The sequence below is a fragment of the Sander vitreus genome, chromosome 22 (assembly GCF_031162955.1).
Source record: "Sander vitreus isolate 19-12246 chromosome 22, sanVit1, whole genome shotgun sequence".
NCBI classification, from domain to species: domain Eukaryota; kingdom Metazoa; phylum Chordata; class Actinopteri; order Perciformes; family Percidae; genus Sander; species Sander vitreus.
This window is the reverse complement of record NC_135876.1, coordinates 418502-440027: the sequence shown is the minus strand read 5'-3', so window position 1 is coordinate 440027 and position 21526 is coordinate 418502. Positions and strand designations below refer to the sequence as shown.

The 21526-nt window shown below is 39.5% G+C and overlaps 1 protein-coding gene across 4 annotated transcripts in view; it reads left to right on the top strand.

The window, feature by feature from the left end:
* Nucleotides 1-1592: 1592 nt before the first annotated feature.
* Nucleotides 1593-21526, top strand: part of abcd3a (ATP-binding cassette, sub-family D (ALD), member 3a) — a 28099-nt gene continuing 8165 nt past the window's right edge. Inside the window, exons 1-17 of one of the 4 annotated variants that reach the window (XM_078281094.1) lie at nucleotides 1593-1761; nucleotides 2776-2809; nucleotides 2922-3020; nucleotides 6138-6226; nucleotides 10424-10493; nucleotides 11436-11533; nucleotides 12229-12352; nucleotides 13948-14004; nucleotides 16181-16323; nucleotides 16414-16483; nucleotides 18654-18723; nucleotides 19337-19434; nucleotides 19831-19922; nucleotides 20784-20872; nucleotides 20984-21056; nucleotides 21153-21216; nucleotides 21443-21520. In XM_078281094.1, the coding sequence (XP_078137220.1) occupies nucleotides 1652-1761; nucleotides 2776-2809; nucleotides 2922-3020; nucleotides 6138-6226; nucleotides 10424-10493; nucleotides 11436-11533; nucleotides 12229-12352; nucleotides 13948-14004; nucleotides 16181-16323; nucleotides 16414-16483; nucleotides 18654-18723; nucleotides 19337-19434; nucleotides 19831-19922; nucleotides 20784-20872; nucleotides 20984-21056; nucleotides 21153-21216; nucleotides 21443-21520 (1458 nt within the window). In that variant the 5' untranslated portion in view covers nucleotides 1593-1651. Of the gene's footprint in view, nucleotides 1762-2772; nucleotides 2810-2921; nucleotides 3021-6137; nucleotides 6227-8332; nucleotides 8403-10423; nucleotides 10494-11435; nucleotides 11534-12228; nucleotides 12353-13947; nucleotides 14005-16180; nucleotides 16324-16413; nucleotides 16484-18653; nucleotides 18724-19336; nucleotides 19435-19830; nucleotides 19923-20783; nucleotides 20873-20983; nucleotides 21057-21152; nucleotides 21217-21442; nucleotides 21521-21526 lie in introns of all 4 variants that reach the window. The other 3 variants (XM_078281093.1, XM_078281092.1, XM_078281091.1) reach the window with 3 other exon arrangements.

Sequence of the window (21526 nt, the reverse complement as noted above, 5' to 3'; positions counted from 1 at the left end):
GGAGCACAGAGAGGGACAGGAAAAGACTCAACAGACTGGTGAAGAGGGCTAGCTCTGTTCTGGTCTGCCCTCTGGACACCATAGAGGAGGTGGGGAGAGGAGGATGTTAGCCACGCTGGCATCAATCATGGGCATCATCGCTTATACATGGTAATAAGTTGGTGTTGGAAACGTGGGGAAAAAAAGTGACAAAAACATTTTTTTTAAAAGTGCGAAAAAAAAGTGACAAAAAACATCAGCAAATGTGTCAAAAAATAAATAAATAAATAAAAATAAATAAATATATATATATATATATATATATATGTATATATATATATACTATATATATATATATATATATATATATATATATATATATATATATATATATATATATATATATATAAGTATTAATTTTGACACAGAAGGACAACAAGTGCATGGCCTGGGGCCCGGATAGTCAGCTGGTAGAGGGGCGCCCATATATAAAGGTTTACTCCTCGATGCAGTGGGCCAGGGTTTGACTCTGACCTGCGGCCATTTGCTGCATGTCATTTCCCCCCCTCTCCCCTTTCATGTCTACATCTGTCCTGTCAATAAAGTACGGTGGCCCTGAAGTGCAAATCACAACAGCAAATAGAAAAACACAACGGCAAATCATAAAACACAACGGCAAATATGAAAACACGACAGCAAATATGAAAACACAACAGCAAATATGAAAACACGACAGCAAAACACGACAGCAAATATGAAAACACGACAGCAAAACACAACAGCAAATATGAAAACACGACAGCAAATATGAAAACACGACGGCAAATATGAAAACACAACAGCAAATAGGAAAACAAAACGGCATTAACTTCTACCAGAAAAGGTAGGGCCTATCTAGTAGAGGACGGAGCCTCCTGAAAGGACAGACGGACTGTCTCTTTGTTAAAAGTAGGCGCTTTTCCGTGTTTTTCACTTCTCCTTCCTGTTAAAAGAGAGACAGTCCGTCTGTCCAATCAGGAGGCTCCGTCCTCTGCTAGATAGGCCCTACCTTTTCCTGTAGAAGTTAATGCTGTCGTGTTTTCATATTTGCTGTCGTGTTTTCATGTTTGCTGTCGTGTTTTCCTATTTTCTGTCGTGTTTTCCTATTTGCCGTTGTGTTTTATGATTTGTTGAAGTGTTTTCATATTTTCTGTCGTGTTTTCCTATTTTGCTGTCGTGTTTTCATATTTGCTGTCGTGTTTTCCTATTTCCTGTCGTGTTTTCATATTTGCTGTCGTGTTTTCCTATTTCCTGTCGTGTTTTCATATTTGCTGTCGTGTTTTCCTATTTCCTGTCGTGTTTTCATATTTGCCGTTGTGTTTTATGATTTGCTGTTGTGATTTGCACTTCGGGGCCACCGTAATAAAGGCCTAAAAATTCCCCAAAAAAATTATCTTTAAAAAATAACAAGTGCATAGTCGACCAGAAGACAACACAAGGGTTAAGTTAAAAACACAACCTGGAGAATATCTCCATCTGGTCCACTAGGGGCAGATATGATATGTTATCATGTATGTTATGAAGAAAAACGGAGAAGAAGAAATGGCGTGAGACTCCCAGAATGCCATTGGTTGAACTGTAGCGAACTCGAGTAAACCAACCCACCAACGGGACGGGTCGTTGTGTCAGAAACATGGCGACTTTCAGTAAATATCTGACAGCGAAAAACTCCTCAATAGCAGGCGGTGTTTTGCTGGTTTTGTACCTGCTGAAACACAGAAGACGGACGCTCAAACGGGACGGGTAAGTGGGCGGCAGTGTGGAATGTTGAGGTTTGCTTTGAAACGCAGAAAGCGTTAGTTTGTGTCGGCTGCCTGTCATGATGCTAACGTTAGTTAGCTAGCAGCTGCTAGCTTCCGAGTCTGACCTGTCTTCTGACAGGTGGAGGCGACCTGCCGCTGGGACACTCCTGAATTCACTTCCATTTTTGTTGTGGGCAGGCTTTGCTAACTGATCCGACCAGTTCAAATGCCAGTAAAACGGCCAAACAACGAACGTCTTTGTTTTACAGAAATCACGAACGCTAATGGATTGCTCCATGAATGACCGATTGGTGTAACTTTGTGTGACTCATTTTGTAAAAACTTAATTTCTGAAGTATCGTATCGTGTCGTTGTGTTGAGCTGTCGATGGGTTTGGTAGTTATTTTAATCCCTGACATTGCTCTAAAAAAGTGATAAAATGGAGAAAAGACACGCCAAACTCCATTTTGAAAATAGCTAGTTGAAGTGTCTTTCTTATCAGTAAAAGTTCATTTTACCGTAGAAAATAGCACTCAATTAGGAATCCTTGTAAGCCACTTGTAAATACTATTGAACGTAACATAATAAATAAAAAAGTTTGTAAATGCTATGCTATAAAAATACGTTTAAAATAGGAATTCAAGAGAGGAAAAAAAGTCGCTTAGATTGACACAGCTGTCTCTGACCCTGAAGTTATCTAAATACTATTTGTTGAACTACTGGCACAAGTCTTTCAAAAGCATGTAGCATGTACACAACCTAGCCTAATTAAAACAAATGAATTGCGATCATGCATGGCAAGGGAAATTAGTCAGGCACTGGGAACGTTATCTGTTACACAAACATAGATATAACAGTGACCAATTGTTAATTGTTCATTTTAATGTCATTTGTGTGCTCCTCAAACATCACTTCTGACCCACTAGAAGTGTGGCGGTGTCTGCATCTGCAGAGAGCCTGCCCTCTGCCTGGATTTTCTCTGTGTGGTTTAATTATTAATCTTTCTTTGCAGTAGAAAAGAAGGCTCCGCTCTAGTACTGAACAATGAGGTATGTCAATCTGATTTTCTTTTGTCTATAAAAAGCCTTCTATGAAATCTCCAAACATTTTCATGGTAAATTGTAGTTGTATCACAGTCCACCTTTATGTTTCGTCATTCAGAAAGATGGCAAAAAAGACCGTGCAGCAGTGGACAAGGTTTTCTTCCTCCGAGTCTTCCGGATTGTGCGGATCATGGTACCTCGACTTTTCTGCAAGGAGGTAAGGCATGGATCTGCTGTTAGGCTGGTATAGAGTTCAACAGTGACCGCCCACTTTTTTTCGGCTCTGTCTGTCTCTGTCTTTTCCCCATTCAATTGTTTCATTGACGTTTCGAAAATTGCTGATATATAGAGTTTTAAGTCTGGAACCATGACAACCAGCTACGAGATAAATAGTGAGCATATAACACATGATGATTCGGCGCAAAAAAACATTTTGAAAACGGCAGAGAAGGCAAAGGTCCCAGACCGTGTACAGAAACTATCAGAGACTTCAATGGTAGAAGCTCGCTCTAGCCGTTCGCGGGTACGGTAAACGTTTCTATGGTAACAGCAAGTCGGACCAATCAGAGACGTTGCTGTTACGCTTAGGATTGTGGGTAGTGTAGTTTTTCTCCATTAAATCGCGGATAAAACATGTTTTTCTTAAAAACAAGGTTGATTTCATACAGACTTCTAGCTTCTACAGGAGCAGAAACCGTCGTTTCACAACCACGTAGACATTATGGGATGGTTTAGACATTATGGGATGGTTTAGACATTATGGGATGGTTTAGACATGACTGATATTCTAAATCCTTATGGAGAAAATCAGTGGGATTTATACTTCGGGAGTTGGCTGTGGGCGGGACTGTTGAGGTCTATTGCCTTTTAACTTGTTGCTTATATTTCCTTCAATCATCCAGATGTTTAAAGCAGTTCCGCAAATTAAACCCATCAGTTTAGGTCCGCAACTAACTATTATTTTCACAATTGATTCATTTTTTTATCTTGATTAATCGATTAGTTGTTTGGTCTATAAACGTCAATGAGTATCTTCCAAATCCCAAGATGACGTCCTCAAATGTCTTGTTTTGTCCACAACTCAAAGATATTAAGTTTACTGTTATAGGAAAAATTTAAAAACTAGAATCCAAAATTGGAATCACAGAATTTTTTTTTTTTCTTGAAAAAAGATTGCCCAACCTATTAATCCATAATCAAATTAGTTGGCAATTGATTTAATAATAACCAATCGCTTAATCTTTGCAGTTCTACGTCAGTTTAGGAAAGTTAGACTGCCTGAAGAGATGTCAGTGGTAGCAAAAGGTTGTGTGGTTTCAGTAGTAAAGTCCTCCATTAGGGGGAACCAGACCAATCGGGACTCTTTTTGAAAAATTCCCGTTATAGGGTAAATTGGTCCAAATCAGAAGCGTTACAGCTCAGTGCACCGTTATAGCCTTCCATTCAGGTGCGTTTTAGTGGCCCAAGCAAGGTATCCTATACCTGGGTATGTTATTCCCTCCCCAGTTAGAATAAAAATTAGTTAAATCTTTAGTGCGTAACTTTTTGATATTAATGAACGTCCGTTACATTCAAGCCATTACCAAATGAGTTGCTACAAAGCTAATCAAAACTATCAGCTCCACACAACTCTCTCTGGATTTCTCAGTAGGACTATGTTCAGAAGATTGTGGCGTCCGGTGACTTTCACACGCAGAAACTCAAGTGAAGATAATGACCTCTTCTGAAGAGTCCGTCATGTTTTTTAATCCTCCGTGTCCTCCTTGAGTACTAGTAACTGTGTGGAGGAGGGGTGGGGGTGGTGTTCAATCACGGAAGGCTTGTATCATGTGGACGCACCGACAGTTTGGTTGTCATTACTTAGAATTCCTCCTGGGGGAGACAGAAACTATGCACTATAGCTTTAAAGTTGTGTGTTATAGCCATTTGGAATCCCCAGGTCTCAATTTTTCATCAATTTGCAACTCTGTTAGTGGGGATTTTTTGGATCCAGTTCTTTAGCCGCGAAGGCACCAGAATGTTTAGATAAGGTGTTGATGAATTATGTAAAAAGTCAAGAGGCTTCAGGGTATTATTCTTTGCTCATGCAAAACCTGGGGGATGGAGGAGTATTAAAACTTTGTCACGCGGTGTGAGGGTGCACCTCATTCAGTTCAAGATTATGGATCACTTCTATTGGACTCCCTCCAGATTGTTTAGACTTGGTCTGAAAGACACACCAAATTGTTGGAGATGTAAGAGAGAGAGCACGGCCAATTACGTCATGTCCTATGGTCCTGTAATAAGGTCCAGGAGTTTTGGACATGATAACTGGAACCGCTAGCAGGCCTAACCCAGCAGATCTGAGAGACTTATTTGGACTGTGGGGGTTCAAGAGATCACTGATTTACTATGCCTTGTGAGTCAAGAGTGAGATTTTAAAAGGATTCTAAAAGAAATTGATTGGCTGATGTAGGGCTGCGCGAGATGAGGAAAATATGACGGAAAAAACAGTTAGATTGTGCAGCCCTAGGCTGAAGTTATGTACTGTATGCTCTTTCATTTCACAGAGCTGGGTGAAGATTACTCTCAGCTTTTAGAAGTGTGTTTTTTGTATTAGATTGTAGTCTCAATTGTACTGTTGTTTCCTTCTTAAGTGAAATCTAGACTGTGAATAAATATTCAATGCTGCACCATAGTAAAGGAAAGATTGTCAGTAGTAGAATTTATATATTTTTTCGGGAAATCAATAAGCTCTTTTTGTCGGAAGCTTTTGGTTAGAATAGAAAGTCCTTTGTAAATATTGATGATGCATAATTTAAGATTTTAAGAGAAGTGTTTTTTAAGTCTTTTTTTTTTTTCATTTTACGCAGTTTGCTGCAGGGATTAGACTTCTCTTGGGATTTCCCCAAAAATACAGCAGGTGATTTAAGATGATGTTTTCTTGTAATACTTTATAATGTTAGAATGGCATCTGTACTGCATCCGATTTACCGGCAGAGGCCAGTAGGTCCACTTTGAAAGGCTACTTTAAAAATAAAGATTACAAAACATTTAAGCATGCTATTCAGTGTTAGTCAAACATGTAATTTGGCAACCAGGAGTTGAACATTATTCCAAGTGTCATAATGAACCTGTCTGAGCCTGTGTACAGACAGCAGAGCCCTTTGACACAGATACATCAGCTCCATAAGCCAAGGCCCTTTCCACACGGCTTCTCTACTTCCATTTAGTCTTATCCGATCAGTTTGGGAGATATGAGCAGAGTCAAGGGCAGAATGATAAAGGCCGTAATGATCAGCAATGTTTCACATGCTCTACTAACTGTTCTCTGTTGTTGCTGTCATCGCCACAGACTGGCTACCTTATCCTTATCGCTGCCATGTTGGTGGCCAGGACCTACTGTGACGTATGGATGATCCAGAATGGCACCATGATCGAAAGGTCAGACTCAGCCTTCATGCTTACATTATTATTTAAAGTTTAAGATAAAGGTTTTTAAAATTCATGACCCTAAAAGTATATTGGGGGGTATTATGTTGTCGCCATGTAGCAGCCATGACAACCTTATCGATCCCTGATGTTGAATAAATCCACAACTGAGTAACAGGAGAACTAGACCCATATACAGTACAGTACAGTCTGAGTATTGGGACAGTGACACATTGATTCGAGTTCTGGCTCAATACTCCAGCATATTGGATTTTAAAATGTCACTTCGCCCCAAGACAAACAAATTAACAAACAAGTGAAGGTAGTGTGGTATGTAGCCATTCAAATATGTTCTGCCTTTGTGTGGAAAGTTATGGATTTCTTACACCTTTTTGAAAGTTGTGCCTCCTCCCCAATACAATGGAGGTGAATACAACTTGCGCTACTAAAAACATTCAAAAAATGTGTGAAACAGTAATTTTAGTAGAAACAATGCACTCGTTCTTCAGGATAATTCACACCGCTCACTGCCAATTTTCTGCAACAGCACACCTAATGCCATCTGTGAAGGCATTCCAGGCCCATTAAAACCAAAAGCCTCTTCACAAACTTTAGATTTAACCTTTGGACATCCAGAAGAGCCACATGACCTTTAGAGCTTTATAGGCCTAAAGTCAATAACACAGCATTTCATTGTTATTTTAACACTGCATTAGTAAAATTGTTAAAATAGGGCCCTTAGACTTAAAAAAAAATAATTATAAGACAGATTCCATAGGGGCAGTGCTAAACGCTGACTGGAGATTTGAAAATATGACTACATCTAAGTTTCCAACCGAGCCACCCCACTGTAACTGTAGTTTAATAAACGTCTTAAAAAGATTATTCCCAGAGATTTAGGCCTGGTGGGCCACTAGATATAGAGATCCCGCATAGAAAAACTACCTTTTGACAAACTGTTCTGTCTATCAGAGGAGGACATTTTTGGAACAGCATCCCAACAAACATTAGAGAATGTCCAACTTACTGCACATTTAAAAAGCATCTTAAACAACTTCTTAAAAGTTCCCAGTTATGTCATCGTTTTGACTAATTTTATTGATGTAATGTAATCTGCCTGAATGTGAGCTAATGTTTTTCTTGCTTGATATTGTCATATTCTTTTGTTTTGTATTATCTTGTATGTTGTTGTCTTCCTGCCTCGGGACTACAGGTGAAAATTAGCATTTATGCTATAACCTGGCTCATTTACAGTCTCTACAGAAATGTTAGCTTGTTCATTAATGTGCACTGTATTTTTTTTCTTTCAATTGAAAATTTAAGAAAAAAACTCCATCTGACATTTCTGTGTATATTGTAGCCCAAATTATGTTTCCAGCAATGTTTGCATAATCAGTGCAGAATTATATCAAAGCAAACTATGTGGGCATAGTTTATGACATCAGTTCTTAGAAAGATAACATATTTTAAGCAGTTCTTGCCAAATACTTAACATTTGATCAGGTCACCGTTTACCCTTATCAATTGGCTTTTGTGGTTAGCATTCAAATGATCTTATAATAAATGATAGATATAGAATAATGAAGGCAGTCACAGTTAGGGGTCGACCGATACTGGTTTTTCAGGGCCGATATCGATACCCATTATTAGTAGTTAATAAAAACCGATATGCATTTACAGTAAAAATGAAAATCTTTTAGTCAAAATTAACATTTTGGAATGCTACAAACTCCAACACAAAAGTTTGTTTAAATGCTTTAAGCAAGTATGTAATAAAACTAAAAGCTTCCTGAAGTCTAAACATGCAGTTTATGCAAGTGTTGCAGACTGCTTACAGAGCTGTAGTGGAGCAGAAGTAGTGCACTTTTTAATCCTTTACTTTATCTGTAAATAATACAGATAATCTGCAAATTGCCAAATATCGGCCCAGGGAATCCCAGGCCGATAATTGGTCGATCCCTAGTCACAGTGTCAATCCCTTGAAAAGCCAATGCAGCTGAAACAAGCTCGCTCTCGTTTTCTTTTGAAGATTGTAATGGAAATGTGTGGGGTGTTCCATCATGTGTTGCTGTTTGATTCTCTGCAAGAAACTGATGACTTTGTTTTGATTCTCCACAGCGGTATTATAGGCAGAGACATCAATCTATTCAAGAAGCACTTTTATTCCTACATATCAGTCATACCGGGGGTAACTGTCCACCACATGGTTCTCGCAGAAGTGGAAAACCAAGCTTTAAAAAAAAAAAAAAAAAAAAACTACCACTGTGGTTTTAACATCTTGCTTTGTAGTTGTGTTGTGCTTTTTCATCACTTACTGTCTGCGGTCTACATTTCCTTCCCAGGTGGTGAACTTAATAACTGTTGGCATACACTTACTAGAACACATTTACACATGGAATTCCATTCAATTTATGTGTTTATTATAACTGACATTTATTTTCCTGTAACTACAAAAGTTCTGCTGACATTATTAAACAACCTATTTCAGGATTTATCTTTTTCTTGTGACTAACTAGATAATGAAACCCATCAGAGCAATGCAAAAAAATTAAAAAATAAAGTAATGGGAGAAACCCTTTTGTCCATTACAGATAGCTTCCTAGCAGAATAAAAAAGTGTTACATAGTAACTTTTATCAGCTTGAAAGTTGGAGCCTGTATTGCATCCATTCAAAGCCAAAAACCTGAATCGTTACTGCAAATATATTCATATGAATAAACAATGCAATTGTATAACAGTACCAGTAATATAACTATTTAATGCATATGCATAAACCAGCTTACATTTTTGCCTAAAGGGGCATGATTATTTTCATGTTCATAGTTGTATTTTGGGTTTTTATTAGAACGTGTTTACATGCTAGGTAACGTTTAAAAACCCCCAACTTTTTGTTATATTTGCCGAAACCGTCACTATATCCTGACAGTAGCACGAGATAACCAGGGTCAAAATGAAGTTCTGGGAGCTTAAAAAAAAAGCCTGTGATCATGGGGGAGTAGTACTTTCTAAAAGTACAGGAACCTTGGGGGTGGGGTTTGCAGGGATGACAGTCGCTGATTGGTCAAACGCACACAGCTGCTTCGAGCTCGCTGACCGCTTGGTTCATAAAACAAGAAAGTACTCTGCACTGCCTATTTTATCGCCTCAAATCAGGGCTGGGCAATATATCGATATTATATCGACATCGATACATGAGACTAGATATCGTCTTAGATTTTGGATATCGTAATATTGTGATATGACAAAAGTGTCTTTTCCTGGTTTTAAAGGCTGCATTACAGTAAAGTGATGTCATCTTCTGAACTTACCAGACTGTTCTAGCTGTTCTATTATTTGCCTTTACCCACTTAGTCATTGTAATTAGCAGTCATGTATTAGTGATTATTTATCAAAACTCTTGTGTTAATATTTTGTGAAAGCACCAATTCTCAACCCTACAATATTGACATCGATGCGAAAATTATTTAACATATTATATTTGATTTTATTCCATATCGCCCAGCTCTACACTCAAATGTTTCAGAAACATCTTTTGGTGTACTATTTAGCTGTAAAATGAGAAGTTTATTCCCAAGTCGAGCCAAATCCTAGCAGTGCCCCCGGCCAACCGGCGACAGCAAACTTTTCCCATAGAATAGGCAATGCAGTTACAGAATATTGATTCATATCTGATCAGTGCTGCCTAGTTTATTAGTTTGATCGGAGTCCACGAGCAGTGATTGACACTGTGTTAGAGCCTCCTTGGCTCTAGTTGGTTGTTGTGGCAGAGAGGAACAATATTTCTCATCAGTCTCATGTAGTACTGTCAGGATGTAGTGACAGTTTGACAATAAAAAAAATACTATTCCCTCTCTATTTATGTCACACTACAGAGATTTGGGAAAAGAATATGAGCATACAGACACGGTATCAGATATGACAGTTTATTATGATAGGATTTTTAAAGGCACACAAATATATGGCTCCACAGCTGTCCAAAAAGTCAGTTTGTGTACCATAAAAATAACATGGACGTACATAAATTGAATGGTTTTCTTGACTTTATCTATGTCAGGACTCCACTGTCGCTCTCGCTTTTTCTTATTTTTAAAGCTGTTTAGCAAAGCTGCATTGGTTTCAAAGGAAAAAGAAGTCTATCAAGCATCACTATTTGTCCCACTGACTCTTTTGGCAATGCTTGCTGATATTTGTGCCTGTTGTGGTTTGCAGTGCAATTATCGGTCGCTCGACAAAAGATTTCAAGGCCTACTTGTTCAGCTTTATCAAATTCATGCCACTTGTAAGTGTGTCTTTTGTTAACTTTTTTTTTTTTTTGGTCACACTCTTAAGTGTGATCTTAATTTTCTATGCTATATATTATTCTGTAACACATCTGTCGTTCAGTTCATAGTTTAATTTTCTGATAAGTCTACAATGGAGACCTGATATGAAAAACACTGACATCTTCTGCTGTGTAATTACTAATTTCCTGGTGATGGTAGAATATTTTCATTGAATCATTTCATGCACTTAGAAGAACTACCATTTAGCATGGTCATTATTTAGATCTAACATTAGCAGTCAATGACTGAAGTGTAAATATTCTGCTATTGCATGTTTTCTTCTTTCCCATATCCTATGCTTCTAATTGAAAAAAACAAAAACAACAATCGGCATGAATACTATTCAGTTTCTAAAACCCTGTCACTTGCTAAGGCGTACTTAAAGGAGAATTCCAATTTTTACGTTAATCTTGATCGCTATAAATATGCGAGTACAGTCAATATAAAAAAAAAAAAAAACGAGCCGAATCGGTGCGGTCAACACGGAGTAGCTGCAGCTAGCAGCTAGCAGGGCGAGCTAGCTACCAGCAGGATAGAGACAGGGTAGGTGAATTTAAACAATGTCTGAGTTGAAAACGCATTTGTTGACACATAAGGTCCCTGTTCATGTGGCACAGACATATTAATTGCATTTTGTGTCTGTTAAGAGGCACAAAGGCACTCTAAAACTTGCCCCGACCACTGCCGTTTTAGCTCAGGGGACGCTTGTAGTACGCAGCTGCAGCTTCTCCAGTTTGCTAGGACTGATTCAGGTCGGGTTTTTTTTTTTCAATCGAAAGTACTCGCATATTTATAGTAATCAAGATTAATGTAAAAATTGGCTGGAATTCTCCTTTAAGCAACGAGCTAATAGTGAGAGATGGATTTGTTTTATGTTCTGTGTGACTGGGTCATTTCAGATAGCCTTGGTGAACAACTTCCTGAAGTTGGGTCTATACGAGCTGAAGCTGAGGTTCCGGGAGAGGCTCACTAAGCACTTGTACGACCAGTACCTGGAGTAAGTACTAAAGCCGCTTTCCCATCATATGGGATCTTCTGGTAAACATTAGGCCTGTAACAAGTATTACACAATTGTCTAATTGTATGTGTGATGGAGAGGAAAAAAATAAAATAATGATTTAAAAAAAAAAATGGAGGTTCAGTTGAGCCAGGGAGGTCTAGTGTATGTTGTTTTCTTAACTTTTATCTTTTGGGTATCCTTGCCTTGGTTCACCTCCCCCCCTCCCCCCCAGACCTTTAGGAGGGAGCTGGTCCCCTCCCACCCTCCTCCAAATGTTACAAAAAAAATGGTAACAAATAAGTAATATAACAGAAAAGTGTTATCTGTGTGTGGTTATGATTTGTGTAACGTTACAGTAGTGATGGTAATATTTATGTTGTAGAAAACTGGTCATGTTTTTGAGAAAACTGCACTGTCGGCTATAAACCATAACTCCCGTTTGATAACCTTTCATATTCAAATGCGATTTAGCAGCAAATTGCAAGATGATGACTTATACCATGGGTGAGGAAAAGAAGGAACAACTGGTTCTAAGAAAAATCTTGACCTCGTGTTTTGACTTATCTGGAACCGGTGACACATCGGGAGATTAATTGGTTCTCCCATCGTTCAGTCACAGGGGTGGACCATGTGTTCATGGGTGTCTCCTGGCTTCTTTGAGTGGTACGTAACCCTGTGTTCTGGCTCTTCAGGGGTTTCACCTACTACAAAATGGGAAACCTGGACAACCGGATAGCCAATGCAGACCAGCTACTGACACAGGATGTGGAGAAATTCTGCAACAGTGTGGTGGACCTTTACTCGAACCTCAGCAAGGTACCAAACTTTGTTGGCCCTCAAAAGAATAATGTTCAAAAATCTTCTAGCATTCACAATGATTGGGACATTTAGAATGAATAGATTGGAGTGCTGTGCAAGTCTTCTGCATCATGTATGGCAGCCTCATATGCTTCAGCAGTATGCCCACTGTCGAGGGCCAGTAGAGGTGTAGTTTCAGCCCCAAATTCTTTTTTATTTTTATTTTTTCAATGCACCGTAGGCATTCAGATATTTTTGTGTTGGAAATGTTAGAACGACCTTCATCCATGTGTCCATCAATGATAAATCCAACTCCAACAGGGCAGTAGAGGTGTATTCTATTCGGACATTGGATGATTACAGAAGCTCTTTTTGTACGAGTTAGAGTTAACATTGGGTCGTTGCCCTCACCTTCCCGCTGCTGGGCATTGTACCAGGCCTACCCAGCAAACTCTAATCTGAAACCAGGGCCCGTATTTATCAAGCTTCTCAAAGTGCCATTTTAGTCTTCAGTGCTGAGAATTCATGACATGTACTCCAACTTTCAAACTTAAGTATAAAGGCAAGTTATCACATTTCTTAAAGTTATTTAAGACAGCTTGAGAGGTCTCTCAAGTGGTTAGGAGTTGCCAGTAGGGGCTTGTGATGGCACTGAGGAGACAAAGACGTGCGCCAATCTTTCAGGAGAGGATTGTTTTTGAAATGTTTGGCGACGAGCAGTTTAATCAAGCGGTATCGTTTGGACAGAGCAGGCATAAAATATTAAAATCTAGGCTATGTATAGGCAGGTCAGTTAACAGCTCACCGGTTTAAAATTTGTAATTAAGACGTGGTGAAAAAATTTTTTATCTTTCATTTCCAATGTGTATATCATAATGGATTCTCTAAATTCGTTATTGTCAAATGTGTGTTGAATGTACAGTAAACTTGTGTCCTGAACAAACCCGCCATTTTTAAATGGTTTAGCCAGCGGGTTTTTTTTTTGCTGCCTCCAGCTTCTTTTGAACTAAATGTGTTTTCCGGCAAACACATGGCGAGAATCAACAACACACACCTTCCACGTTCTGTGTGTGTCGCGTTAGGTCACGATAGTTTCCTGCGGCGTCGCTATGACGACCAGCCACGCTCGCCTCACGCATGAGGCGGTGCTAAATCTGCAATGGAAAATGGAGGACAGCTAGAGCTGGTACTAGCAGTGGGTAAGCGCCAGAAGACTGACACTTAAGATATAGAGCCCTATCTTGCACCCGGCGCAGGTTCAGGTGCATTCTGGGAGTATTGCTAGCTTGATGCAGCGGGAAGTGATCGCGCCATTGAAGTGATCGCGCCATTGACCAACAAAAACCTGGTCTCAATAATGCTGCATTTCATTGATATTTTAACATTTAGTATTTAGTAAAATGCGCCTAGGCTTATGCACAGCGCGCACACTATGCTTGTTACACACACACAGGGTTGATAAATACGGGCCCTGTTTTCCCCTAATGAAAGAAAAAAGCAAACTTCTAGAAGCCCAGCTGCTTTGCTGGTACAGGATCATTGTTAGTGCTCCTCTGATCGGAACATCTTGGAATATTATTTGTTAATGTATCTGTCCTGTGTCTGTCCTGCAGCCTCTGTTGGATATCGGTCTGTACATCTTCAAGCTGACAAGTGCCATCGGTGCTCAGGTAAGCAGGTTATCTCCCGCATGTTCTCTTCAGTCTATGGAAATACAATACATACTGTATATACCACACCACACAAAGACATAAGGGTGCCTGTTGTTTCATATACGTTAAGTGTTCTACATATACTGCATCATAATTAATAGAATACATGTCAAATATCATTATTTGTTTTCCATTTAATTTAAATTAGAAAACTGAAAAGTTGTGCTCCACTCTTGGACCGTAGAGGTAAACTCATCCTGCCCAAGTCAGCTGTGGGGACGTCCGCATGTAACGCAATTTGCGACAAAAGATTTTAGTGAGCACAAAACAAGCTTTGCTTTTTTTTTTTTTTTCGTTTTTATGAATACTTTAACCAGATAAAACTATTTAGAACCATTATAAGAAAAAAAAACATTATGAACAAACTTGTGAGCGGAATGCTGCCCTCAGAGATCTAATGATAGCGGTTGTTGGTTTACTGTGATCTGTTCCGACTCCACGTGGGTTTAAAAAAATGACTAGTTCAACAATTAATAATTATTATAATAATAAGCTGTGGCTACATTCAGGATGGCAGCATTTTCAAAATAGGTTCAGTTGGATCGGAAAGTTGGCTGAACTTCAATCTACAGTGCAAATCTACATACGGGGCAGCTGTGGCTCCGGTAGTAGAGCGCTCTCCTACCAATCGGAAGGTTGGTGGTTCGATTCCTGGCCCTGCTGTCCCATGTCAAAGTGTCCTCAGGCAAGACACTGAACCCTGAATTGCTCCCATCAGAGTGTAAATGTGTGTGAGTGTTTATCTCACTCTTAACACGCCTTGTACGGCAGTCTCGGCCACAGTGTCTGAATGTGTGTGAATGATTCCTGTACTATGTAAAAACCGCTTTGAGTAGTCGTTAAGACTAGACAAGCGCTGTATAAGTACTAGGGATCAACCATTTATCAGCAGATTATCTGTATCAGTGTTTTATTTGACCGATAACCAGTACAGTGAATTAATTAAATAGTGAGCTACCTTAGCTCTGCTACAGCTCTGTAAGAAACTACAGGAAGCTATTTGTGTTTTTATTTATTCATTTTTTTTTTTAGTTTAAAGTTTCAGTTTTCTTAAACTTCTAAACAGACTTTTGTGTTGGAGTTTGTAATATTCCAAATTGTTTTACTGTACAGTAAATGCAAATCTGTTCCAAATATCGGTTTCATTAACTACTAATAATCGGTATCAGTATTGTATGGTGGCCGACAGGGGCAAACGTACTGCAACTTAATGAAACACACGCAAATAGACAAAACGCAAGCAAATTAAGAAAACCTTTTCATAAACTTGACAACACATGTGCAGCATTCAGCAAAGCATACTGCAGACTAGAGACACACCCACCAAACTAGGGCTGCACAATATTAGGAAAATATCTAACTGCGATTATTTTGACTAATATTGCGATAGGATTCACAATCTTGGAGGGAATGATAATTTTTGTATCGTTATTCTCATTTTCATTGAAAAATATTAAAATCTAAAAAATGGAAATAATTATAGTATGATTTTTGCGAGGATCTTTACCAAACAAAGATTTTTTAGATAGGATATGTAGGCTGGGAAGTCTCAGCAGCACCACAACACTTCATTCAGAATGGTTTGACCCATATTTAGCTTTTAACAAAAAGGGGCCACGTCTGCCATATTGCCGTTTCACAACGGGGCACACCATTCTGAGATTGAACGTGCCCCGGCTCTCTCTCTCTGTCTCTCTCTCAGTGGGGTCAAAAATCGAGCTGTTCCACGTAGCGCTCCCCCTAGAGGCCTGGAGAACTTCCGTTGTGTAACCTGGATGCAGCGTTTTTTTTTTTTTTTTTTGCATTTGTTTTAGGGGATTGTGTGCTTTTCCTTTTGCATCATTTCTGTATTTGCAGCACACTTGTGTATGTTGTTGTGTGTATTTGGAGCGAGTTTGCTAAATGCTGCGCATGTGTTGTCAAATTAATGAAGATGTTTTCTTAATTTGCTTGGGTTTTGTCTACCATGCATTTGCCCCTGTCGGTCACCGTAGTATTGGCCTTGAAAAACCAGTATCGGTCGACCCATAATAAATACAGTCCATTTGCATTTAATTCACATTTTAGGCTGAATGTAAATCGCACCACCTGCTCAACAGGAAGTGACTTTGTTGCGTCCCCCTCACCTCCCTAGGGCCCAGCCATCATGATGACCTACCTACTGGTCTCAGGACTGTTCCTGACCAGACTGAGAAGGCCCATAGGCAAGATGACCGTCACCGAGCAGCGGTACGAGGGAGAGTACCGCTACGTCAACTCTCGTCTCATCACCAATAGGTAAACGCAACATCAACTGCTCAAACCCTATTACTGTACAGCTATTTACTACAAAACTGCATTTACTTTCATTTTTTCTTTTTACTGTAGTGAAGAGATTGCCTTCTACAATGGGAACATGAGGGAAAAACAGACCATTCACAGCACCTTCAAGAAACTGGTGAGTAACGGTTAAGCAGCGTTTCCCACAAGATGAGAATGTTAAGACAGTAACCAGGGTATGGTCTTACCCCGGTTAAGTGAATAACCGGGTTATGCCAGTTCTCCCCGTATACATGAGCGGGGAAGAATGACAGGAGTAACTCTACCTCCGCTGCAGTAGGTGGCGCTCTGCCAACGCACAACTGGCTTTTTCTTCCGGTTGACCCATGTCAAAATTACACCGACCACCACCAAATTAGTAAAATTCAACAACTTAATGTTTCATTTACACACACTTGTCACAGCGTAGGACAGCACAGTGTTCTCCCAGATGACTGTCAACTTGTACAACTCATATCTAACCAGTGTCGTTAGCTAACTAACATTAATGTTAGCCAGCGGCCGCAGCAGGGGCTGCTCGGTCCCTCCACTTTATTGCCGAGACACAGCGTTGACAGCCCCGGAGATGGACAATCTGACTAGCCATCTGCTTCGGCGGGCAGTAAAACAGATGGGCCGCTTTCTGCCAATGGCCCGCCGCCGGTTAACACTGTTTTGTTGTATTGTATCTAGTGTTGTTTTTGGCGGCCTGTTTTAATTTTAGTTTTAGTCTAGTCTTTGTGTCAAGCTGTCATTTTAGTTTTAGTCACGTTCATACTACATACATTTTTTTTTTTTAGTTTCAGTCGACTAAAAGTCTGAGCATTTTAGTCTTATTTTAGTCAGAATTATCCATGACTATTTCAGTCTAGTTTTAGTCAATGAAAATTGTACTTTAGTCGCTTATTAGTAATGCAATTCTATTTAATCCAGTCAATGTAGTATAGACAAAACCAAAATGTTGGCCAACAAGGGATGCTTAGTACAGCCTCTTTCTGACCAAGTAGTTACAGGAACGTAGTTATAGGAACAGTCCACTTCTAAACAGATCTACTAACTACTCTCCCCCAAAACCGGTTTTTCATTTGCATTCACACTGGCCAAGTGGCCATAGGAACTGACCTTTTGTTATTTTAACACAGCCATCTACCCACCACTATGCAGAAAAGGGAAAAGACCTGCCCTGAAGTAGGAGCTGAAAGAGTTACAGGAAGGAGGGTCAGAGGAACTTAATAATCCCCAAATTGGTCCAGTCGGAACACAAGAAAAAAAGGCTTCTAGGAACGTTATGTTCTAGGAACTGCAAAAATCTCTCCGGTCGGAAAGCGTGAAGATAATGATCTCTTCTGAAGAGTCCATCATGTTTTTTTTAATCCTCCATGTCCTCCTTGGCTACTAGCACCTGTCTGGAGGAGGGGAGGAGGTGGTGCGTGATCACCGAAGGCTTGTATCATGTGGATGCAACAACAGAATTGATGTCATTACTTTGAATTTCTCATGGGGGAGACAGAAACTACACACTATAGCTTTAGTATTAAAACATGATGTATAAGAATGTGTCAATAATTATTATTTTAATACTTTAGTATTGTATGCACCATAAAAAAGGTAGATGCAAAGACTTTAGGCCGCCCTACACATTATTGTAGGCCCAGCTTAATCTGCAACTTAATTTTGTACAATATATGAAGTTGGGGGGGTCCCTGATCCGTCTCTCTTTCAGCTAAGGGGTCCTTGGCCTAAAAAACATTGAAGACCCCAGTGTTAAGAGTCCCCAAAGAATCAATGATTTACACAGAATGAATACAGGCCACTATCTCTTATTGGTGTGGTTGAATGGGGTCAAGAGTGTGTTTTGTTGTGCCTGCACCTATCTCATGGTGTCCCGAAATACACCTGTGCATCACTGCAGCAAGGTGGGAAGGAAATCAAAAACAAGTTCTTCAGGTAGTGTAAAGTTACTCTTTAAATTTTACTGCAACAGCAGTAACCAGGTCCAAGACTTACTGTAAACAGATACAACCCCCTGCCCCTGAACCATTTACTGAATGGCAGTGTTACTCCTGCAACAGGTACATGTGATGCTTTTTTTTTTTTACTTTGAAAATGGCTGAAAACAAATCATTTTGCCTAGTAGAGATAGAATTGGCTCTGGCTGCACCGGCTACAAGAGGAAAGAGACAGCTGTGTGTGGTTCAGATAACTTTCTTTATTTTCTTTTTAGTCATTCTACACAGGGAAAACACAGTCCTTATTACTGTGTGTTTCCCCCAACTTCAGATTGTGAACATATTTATTTTGTCTTCCAGGTGGACCACTTGCATAACTTTATCTTCTTTCGCTTCTCCATGGGATTTGTGGACAGCATAATTGCCAAGTGTAAGTAGATGTTTTTAATTGACAATAATTTAGATCCTAGCTTTACTTTACAATTTACAACTTTCATTAGGACACAATAGTGAGCAAACAAAAACACAAAGATAAATATATCAAATGATAAAGAAACAAAATAATGACAATAGTAGTTTTAATTTTGTTTCTCAACACACCCTTTCCACAACCTAAAAAGTGGACCCCATAATTTAAAATGAGTTTTCCTTAAAGTGGACATATTGTGCAAAATGCACTTTTTCATGGCTTTTCAACATTAATGTGTCCCTGGTGTTTCTAGAGACCCCAGCAGAGAGAAAAGGCCATCCTCTCTCTCTTTCACCTGCTCCATCTAGCAGAACATTTGTGTAACAACGAGCTAGTCAGATTTGATGCTGGATATGACGTCCTATGGAGTCGTTGGCAATAATGTCAAGAGACAGCTTCCTTGTCTCTGGACCATGTGATGAGAAAGTTTTTAGAATTTGTGTAAACACAAGCAGTAGACTGTTTGTGAGTACCATAGACTTATTATGTATAGAATTGGGTTCTCTCGAAAACTTTGTTACGTATCATGTTATAATTCTGTGTTCCTTATGTCTCCACGTGTGTCCTTCTGCAGACCTGGCCACTGTAGTAGGCTACCTGGTGGTCAGCCGGCCATTCCTAAGCGTGTCACACCCCCGACACCTGCACAGCACACACTCTGAGCTGCTGGAGGTCAGAGACACACACACACACACACTGTTTTCATTGTGGATTCACATTGTTATTGGTGGCTAAATAGAATCATCTTTTGTAAAAAGCCTTACAGATTTGTCGCCTTTGGAGTTTTAAAATGATGCGGGGACATCAGTTTTGACTTTGGATAGAAGTGCATGGAAGTCTGGCCTTGCATGTCAATGCTTGTCAAACAAGTCAGTGCCTACAACTGCATGAGCACACCGTAATGAGCTCGTTTTATTCCAATGATGCCATCGTAAAATGAAGAAGCACCAGAGGCTCCCTGGTAGAAGAAACAAATGAAACAGAACAGCTTACTTTGAAAATGCTTTGCAGTAACGTTTTGGGGCTCTGCTGTTTTAACTGATGTGATTGGGCCTGTGTGGTCTGTAGGACTACTACCAGAGTGGGAGGATGCTCCTGAGAATGTCCCAGGCCCTGGGCAGGATTGTACTGGCTGGCCGAGAGATGACCCGCCTCTCAGGGTGAGTGTTACAGAATTGTACCAAAAAGGTGAATATAAGGTATGGCTAGGGCTGGGCATCGTTCGGTGCCAATTTCGATACCTCAGTTTCGATGCCGGTTCCTTAACGATACTTTTTCCGATACCATATGTTTTAAAACGTTTCCATTTCAACATTAAAAAAAATACATTAAACACAAAACTTTTATTTTCCACCTTAATTGTGAATCAAAACAGTTTTACAAGAATTCTGGTAACACTGCTCACTCAAGAGTAACATTGAAAAAACTGGTTGGGCTTTTCCATACTTAGAAGATACTCAGGATCTGAACTTTAAAATGAACAAAAGAAGAGAAACCTTTTTGCCACAACATGAACATATTATAAATAATAAATAAATAAACAAATGACGTTGTGTACAGAGTGAGAGAGCTGATGCTAACACGGGGACAGCTTTACATAAGAACTGGGTCATGTAACACAACATTAAACCATATCGATATAAACTGTTTTGTCTAATCCACTATCTCATTTGAAAATATTCCAATATAAGGTAAAATATTGCCACCCAGCCCTAATATCAAGTGAAAACTGATTTAAAAAAAAAAATCATAGTTTACGTTAGGTGTGTTAGTCCAGCATCTGAAGAACTTATAAAAGACTAGCCAGCTCAATGGGTCAAACAATCTGTATTGGACCTCTCTTCAAACCTTTTTGAAAGGCCTTTGCAGGTTACTACTTTTTGGAGTAGATTGAGCTTAAACTATTCCCGTTTCTAAAATGGATAACCCTTTAGATTTTACTGTTACATTGGTGGAGCTCCGTTAAGTCTTAGAGCTCTGTGTTCATGTCATTTTGTTCTTAATGTCTGCGTCCCCCACAGATTCACATCTCGTATCACTGAACTGATGAAAGTCCTGAAGGAGCTGAATGCTGGCAAATATGAACGTACTATGGTCTCCCAGGAGAAGGGTAAACGCGATTCCTGATCGCAAAGAAATATGTGACAGAAATCATCTGGGCTAGTTTGAGCTGTACAGCCAAACCGCTTAACTGATTTGTGGTTTCTTCCATTGACCTTAGAATCAGACAGTGCCGAGAAACTCATACTGGTGCCCGGAAGTGGTCAAGTTACCAACAGAGATAACATCATCAAGTAGGTGTCTTGTTCTGCACTCAAATATACATTGGCCCATTGTTTTGTTATTTTCATGAGACCAGATTTAAAGCAACAATATTTAATATTTTGCAGGTTTGACCATACCCCACTAGCAACACCCAATGGAGACATTTTGATCAGAGATCTCACATTTGAGGTAAAGCTCATCATTTATTGCCATACCTCATCCATGTAGACAGGCAATCAAACAACACACGGAAAAATTTATGAATCTTAGGAATATTAAGTTGAACCTTGGTTTAGGTTTTATATCATTCAGACATATGCATGATTTTGCAAAACGTAGTTAAATTAAATGAGACCACGACTGTTTCTCTGTTCTGTTGTATTCCAACTAATCATTGTTTGTCTATTCTCTGAAGGTGAGGTCTGGCACCAATGTTCTTGTGTGTGGACCAAACGGCTGTGGAAAGAGCTCTCTGTTCAGAGTGCTCGGAGAGGTGAGA